The following is a 6,959-nucleotide window of genomic DNA, read 5'->3' on the forward strand; positions in this document are numbered from 1 at the left end:
GGAGGGTGGGAGGGAGGCGCAAGAGGGAGGGGATATGGGGATATATGTGTATGTATAGCTGATTCACTTTGCTATACAGCAGAAACTAACACACCATTGTAAAGCAATTATACTCCAATAAAGATGTTAAAAAAGAAAAATTTTTTTTAAATAAAGTAAAATTTTGTGTAGATATCCAAAATAATAATAAAGAATGACACAGTCAGAAAATAAAAATAGTGAAGGATCTGCTGCTTTGCTGGCGACGAGTGAGTGTTAACCCCCGGTGGGGGATCAGTTCCAGAACCCACTGTGGATACTACCAAAATCTGCGGATGCTCAAGTCCCAGTCGGCTCTCTGTATCCGCAGTTCCACATCCACGGATTCAACCAACCGCAGATCCTGTTGTACTGCGCCTGTCTATTGAGAAAAATCCGCATAAAAGTGGACCCGGGCAGTTCAAACCCATGTTGTTCAGGAGTTCAGCTATTATTGGAAGCACTGTGGACACCTGCTGCGCTCCTGGACTAAAACTTTCTGCAGAATTGCCGTGTCTTCCTTCTTTATATGACCTTTGCACCTCACCTTGGTTTTGGGAAGTGGGTGTCCGTGACCCCCACTATACGGACGACACAACTGCGGCTCAGAGAAGTCACCTGGGCAAGTCAGTGGTGCGCTGGGGTCAGCCCAGGCCTGCCTGCCTCTACAGCGAGCTGTTCCAGCTGTCATGTGTGTCCCTGGAGGCCTTGTCAACCTGCAGATGCTGATGCCACAGGTCCAGGGTGGGCTGACACTGCATCCCTAAGCAGCTCCTAGGTGATGCCGATGGGCTGGTCCTCAAACCCAACTCTCGACTCTCGGCTGGGTTTGTGGTAGACTCCACACCAGCAGTCTACCTAGACTGCACTCAGGGTCCTACAGAACAGAATTGAGTTATTCCTACAGTGGCAATATTCTGAGGGCCGACCATGCCCGTGCTGTGCTAAATGCTGCAGGCACTGCAGTGAACTGACGCATGGGGTCTCTGCCCTCATGGGGTTTACAGTCTAGCAGAGACTGAAGGGTTAGCTGTGAAAAGGAATGCTCTGGAAGGGTTTCTAAAACAGCTCTTAAATACACCTATACTATTTCTTGGGCGACTCACACCTCCCATCCAGGTGTGTGGATGGTACGAATGAAGGTGTGTCTGAGACCCTGGGATCAGGCGGGGGCAAGGGGGGAAGCCAGGTGACTGTCTCCTTCACTCCAGATCCTCTGTGCCCACAGATTTATTTCTGGGAGGCCCAGCGGCGGAACCTCACGGAGCGGGTGAAGACGCTTTTCTTGGCCGAGAACAGCGTCAGACTCAAGAACCTCACCGGCTACACCACCTACATGGTCAGCGTGGCGGCCTTCAACGCCGCGGGGGACGGGCCTCGGAGCACCCCGGCCCGGGGCCAGACCCAGCAAGCAGGTGGGGGACAGACTGGAGGGACAGATGGCGGGGAGGGCAGGGGGCACCTGGCAGCCGGGATCGTGGGGGAGTGGAGGCAGCTGAGCGATCTGGGCTGGGTCCCCGGGCCCCGTGGGACGCCCTCCAGAGTGGGAGAGCGCCACCCACCCAGAGGGGCCTGGATATGAGTGCCCAGAAGAGGGGCACTGTCCCCAGAAAGCCTTGGAGAGGCCCCCAGATCTCGCCCTTCCTCCCCCCCTCTTCCCCCAGTAGCCCGCCTTACCGATGGCCAGTCCATGCCCAGCCAGCCACCTTCTGCTCCCTGCCTGTTCCCATCTGACTTTCTCATATCTCCCTGGCTTTGTTCCCTCCACCAGTATTTACTGAGCGTTCTCTATGGGCCCGCACTGGGCCATATGCTGGGAACACGACAGTGAATGAAACCAACAAGGGCCCCCTCCTAGGGAGGGAGTCAGATCGTAAACAAGCATCTAGATGGATTAACCTCAGGTGGCAGTGGGTGTGAGTGATCTAAGGACTGAGGCAGGGAGTGGACAGATGGCTTCGGATGGGTCTGCCTGCGGAGGGCTCGCTGAGTGGCTGACATCTGAGCTGAGATTTCAGTGAGAAGAGGCCAGCCGCGGGAAGTTCTGGAGGAGGGGTGATCCGGGCAGAGGGACCAGCAGGTGCAAAGTCCTGGAGGCTGGAGGGGATTAGGGGACAGAGAGAAGGCCAGGTGGCTTGAAAGAACGTGAGTAAGAGTCAGGTGGTAGAGGGTGTGGGGGCCTTGGAAGGAAGTTTAGGATTAATTCTAAGCATGACGGGGAGCCATTGGTGGGGATAAGCATTTGGGCAACAGGATCTGTTTGTGTTTATAAAAGATTTACTCTGGCTGCTGTACCAGGGACAGGCTGATGGAGGGGAGAGGAGGGAAGCAGGGAGGCCAGTTAGGAGGCTGGACGGCAGGGCGGGGCAGAGGAGTGGGCGATGCTAAGAATCCTGCAGCCCACACGTGCAGAGCCAGCCCTCTAGATGGTATCCAGAGCCACTTCTCTGGCAACAGTACACTTGATCTTTCCAGAAGCCCTGAGGACGGGCAGGGCAGGAGTTACCCGGTTTCACGATGAGCAAGCGTGGCCTGGGAAGTGACGCTGGTCCACTGTGGGAGCAGAGACTGGGGCCCAGGATATCTGCGCACGTCCTGGGCTGTCTTCATGGCACCCGTCCCCATCTTTGCCTGCCATCGAGTGTTCTCCGCGTGGATTTGAATTCAGCCCTTTTGGCTTGAAGCATCTTTTCCAACCTGTTGTTCCCCATTCTGTCAATTGCCTTTCTCTTAAAGACAGAGACCCCGTGGAGTCGGTTCCTAAGTATTGCCCTCTTTGGGGACGAGCTCTGGTTCCCGAGGGTCCATCTGCCTGCCTGTCTGTCCCGACCGCTCTCTGTCAGTGTCATCGGCCGGATATGAGTCCCTGGGAGCCTGGACGCTTCCGTCAGCAGGACAAAGTGTTCTGTCTCACGTCCCTCTAACAGAGGGGAGGCAGGAAGGGCCTCCAGAGCTGGCCTCCGTCCTTCAAAGACGGCTCCCTGACGCTGCCTCCCGGGGCTGGAGCGGAAACCGGCCCAGATTAGCTCCGGCTCCGTGGGCGGGCAGCTCCGGACAATAATAGCCCGGTCGTCCCGCTGGAGCCAGCTCGGGATGCTGCACGGTTGATGTTCCCTTCCCTTCCTCTCTGTCCTCCCCCTCCGACCTCTCCCCACCCCCCGATGTTTCTGGGGTCACTCCGGGATTCTTGAGCCAAGAAAGCTTCTCTTCCAGAGCATTGAATGTTCCTGGCTCTGGCTGCCTCAGACAGTGTGGTGTCTCTCGGCACTAATCCCCGGGGCCCCAGGAACGAGAGAAAGTCCATGTCCGTGGCAGTTCTGGCAGGTTGTTTAGGGCCCACCTGATGCTCTGAGGCCCAGGCACCCCCCAACCTCCTCCACCAGGGAAGCCAAGGCATCGCCCGGCCCCGCAGTGACCCCGGGGGTACAGTCCAGGCGTGTCCTGTGCTCTTAGCCAGGGCTCAGGGCCACTTAGCGAGAGGAAGCCTGCGTTCTCCAACTTGAGGGAAAAGAAAGTCCCCTTTTCTCCCAGTACTTGGACTCTGATATTGGAAAGAATGCTAATGACCTCAGCGGGGGAGGGAAGGGGGTCCAGCGACCTCTAGTGACCCCTCCCACCCTCTCTGGCACGAAGCCCTGCTTCCTGCTTCTTCCCGGGCCCAAACGCCCCTGCTGGTTCCTTGGAACCAAACCCAGGGCTTTGAACCTCCAGGAAGGAGGAAACAAAGCCCCTCTGCTGTCTCCCCCCCAGCCCCCAGCGCTCCCAGCTCCGTCAAGTTCAGTGAGCTGACCACCACCTCAGTGAACGTGTCCTGGGAGGCTCCGCAGTTCCCCAATGGTGTCCTGGAGGGCTACCGGCTGGTGTACGAGCCCTGCACCCCCGTGGACGGTGAGTGGGGCCCTCCCTCCCACGGGGCTCCCCAAACACGCCCTCTGCACAGGTCCCCTCCGTGATCACCACGCAGAGCCATGAGCCCCTCCCCGCTTACAAATAGGAGACTGAGGCCCCGACAGGCCAGGGCACCGCCAAGGTGAGACGGTAGCAAAGTTGGACGTAGAATTGCAACAGTAGCGCCGGCCTCCTGCGTCCTGGGAGAGAACTTTAAAACACATTTTCCCCTTCGGGGGATGGAAGTGGGGAGGAGTGGGAGGACCCCTGGGCAAAATACAGTATCCTGAGATGGATAATAGAGATGGGCCATCCCCCGATGGTCCTGTCCTACGTGTGCCCGCCAACCTTAGGGGCTCAGCCTTCCTCCGGATTAGTTCTCTGCCTTTCGTGGGGTCAGGAACCCCTCTGAGAATCTGATAAGAGCCTTGGAACCTCTCCCCAGAAAGGTGCACAAGTCCGGGAGTCACTGCGGCCCCGCTGCCCTCTGGGGACCTCAGCTCAAGCCTGTTGCTCAGCAACTAGCCTCCTTCCCGCTTGCCCTGAGCCCTGTTCCTCAGTGCCCTCCCCCAAGCCCCGCCCTGTCCATCCAGACCCCCTGACGGGACCCTGCCCCACTCCTGGTGCCCCGCCTCGGCCAAGATTACTGCTGTTTGCTTAAAAAGACAGGAAGGAGGTTGCACCCCTGGTGGCCTATGTCCAGTTCCAGAGCCCAGTGAGGCCTTGGGGATATGGCTGGCCTACCAGGTGGCACCCTGGTGGCTAAAGGTGACCGCTTCTGGGGTCACCCCTCCCTGACAGTGGAGCCTGACCAGAACAAGGGGCGGAGCCCTGGGAGCCGAGGCGGCCAGCAGTTCTGGGTCAGCTGAGGGAACAATGGCCCTCAGTCTTCCCGGCCCAACCTGCGTGCCAGCAGTTCACCGGGTCTGGAGGTCCCAAGGGGGAGCTGGGCCCCAGGAAGAGGGGTGGTCAGGTGCAGGACGCAGGAAAGGGGCCACCTCTCCCACGGAAGGATGGAGAGGACAGAGGTCACGGGGACGGGACGCAGGGGGACAGACGGCTCTTGTTGCGGTGGCTCCAGGGGACCCACACCTGGCGAGGCATGGTCACTTTGCCTGTCTGTTCCTCAGTCCAGAAAACAGGCCCCGTGAGGATGCAGCAACCCCTGCTTCCCTGCAGGGAAAACCGAGTCCCAGGCCAATGAAGGGTTTGCTCAGAAAAGTCGAGGGGCCAGGTACCCAGGGCTGCTGTTCCGGGTCCCAGGGCACATCACTATGTGACCCCACAGGTATATCACTCCTTCAGGAAGCCCCTCGAGATCGCCCACTTTTCTGTCCATCAGGACTTCATTCATTCAATACACTGGGCCCCAACCCTGAGCCAGATGCTCTGTTATTTTATTTAATCTCGTAACACCTGGCCTAAGATGCCATTGATACCCTCAGTCAGTAGAATAAAGCGAAGCCAGGGTAGGAGACATGCTCAGAGACCCCCTAGGCAGCTCTGGGGTCTGAGCCCAGCCTGCTGGCCACAAAGCCTGTCTCCTGGGGGTGACCGGCTGCTTGGTGTGCATGAGAGAGGAAACCCGGTCCTGGGGAGGCTGGCGGTCGGGAGGATTTTGACTTGGGAGTCACAGCGCGCAAACTCTCACCTCCTGGAAGCCATGCAGGCCTCCCCTCTAGTTGCCGAGATTTGGAGTGCTGTAGCACCCTCATTTTTGCCCTGAAGAGCCTGGCGGGCTCAGCTGGTGGAGGGCCAGGTGTGGGCTCCTGGCTCTTGCTGGCACAGGAGGAAGGAGGTTGTCCTGGTCTCTAGGGGCAGCTGCACCGGTGTCCCCTCCAGCTCTGGACAGTGGTGTCTTTACAGAAGCACTCGCCAGAAGATGATCCTTGGGGTTTGAATTCTATGGGATGGAACGTGGGGGACCAAAATCAGGGGGTGAAATATGTTTGGCGTACAGTGGTTAAGTTAAGCGAGATGGTGAGTTGTTTTTTCCCTCCAGATGCTAAAGGACCCTCTGGGTTTTCAGTCAACAGGCAGGCAGGCAGTACATATATATTCTTGAGAACAGCCTGTGGGCTGTGTTCTGAGAGCAGTCTGGAAAACACTCTGTGTGGCCAAGGGTGCTTGTCCCAGCCTGACTCCAAGGGGGTGCAGCCCCTGGCCAGCTCCTCCCCCATGGCCTCCCCTGGCCCTACATGCGGTGTGTCCCCCTCCCCCCCCAGGAGTCAGTAAGATCGTGACAGTGGACGTGAAGGGCAGCAGCCCTCTGTGGCTGAAGGTGAAGGACCTGGCGGAGGGGATGACCTACAAGTTCCGTATCAGAGCCAAGACCTTCACCTATGGGCCCGAGATCGAAGCCAACGTCACCACGGGCCCCGGAGAAGGTAGGGGAGCCTTGGGCGGACGCGGGGACTGCTGTCTCCATACACGGTGTTCAGCCCCCCAAGTCGGAAGGGGGTGCCCAGAGCCGTGCTGGAGCCTGGGGGTGCAGAGTTGAGCAAGACGGGGTCTCTGGTGGAGCACGTGCATCCCTGGGGTGGTAGGGGGTGGGCCTGGGGGGAGGAAGGGGGAGGGGGGGCATTTAAAGGGGGAGATTCCAGAAGACTTCATGGGGGTGAAGTCATCCATTCAGATGGATGCGTGGGAATACAGGACCGGCATCTGCAGAATTCTGAAGCTGTGGCGGAACAGGATGGGAAGGGGTGGGTGTGAGGGAAGGCCAGCCGGGCTGTGGAGTCAGATCCCCCGGGGTTCCTGTGATAAGTACAGATTTCTGGGTCCCAGGAAGTTCAGCATCTCTGTGCAGCGACCCTGGGAATGTGCATTTGAACGAGAGCTGAGGTATCTCTTTGCTACCCACCGTGAGAACCCACGCTCTGGGGGTCTTCAGGCTTGGGAAGATGACACTGGGCAGGGCCGGGGGCCACCTGCTGGCTGCATCCTTCCTAGACACAGGTGACAGAGGGGCAGGGTTGGGGGCAGGGCAAGAAAGGAGCCAGGCAGTTACAGGCCAGGCCCTGTGCACTGGGCCTGGGGGGAGGGGAGGGGAG

General features: G+C 58.6%; 1 protein-coding gene across 1 annotated transcript in view; it reads left to right on the forward strand.

Moving 5' to 3' along the window:
• Positions 1–6,959, forward strand: part of SDK2 (sidekick cell adhesion molecule 2) — a 266,728-nt gene that overhangs the window by 238,989 nt on the left and 20,780 nt on the right. The window contains exons 37-39 of the mRNA XM_007454389.1: positions 1,247–1,433; positions 3,769–3,906; positions 6,132–6,293. Of these exons, the coding sequence (XP_007454451.1) occupies positions 1,247–1,433; positions 3,769–3,906; positions 6,132–6,293 (487 nt within the window). The remainder of the gene's footprint in view (positions 1–1,246; positions 1,434–3,768; positions 3,907–6,131; positions 6,294–6,959) is intronic.

The sequence above is a fragment of the Lipotes vexillifer genome, unplaced genomic scaffold (genome assembly GCF_000442215.2).
Source record: "Lipotes vexillifer unplaced genomic scaffold, Lipotes_vexillifer_v1.1 scaffold518, whole genome shotgun sequence".
NCBI classification, from domain to species: domain Eukaryota; kingdom Metazoa; phylum Chordata; class Mammalia; order Artiodactyla; family Lipotidae; genus Lipotes; species Lipotes vexillifer.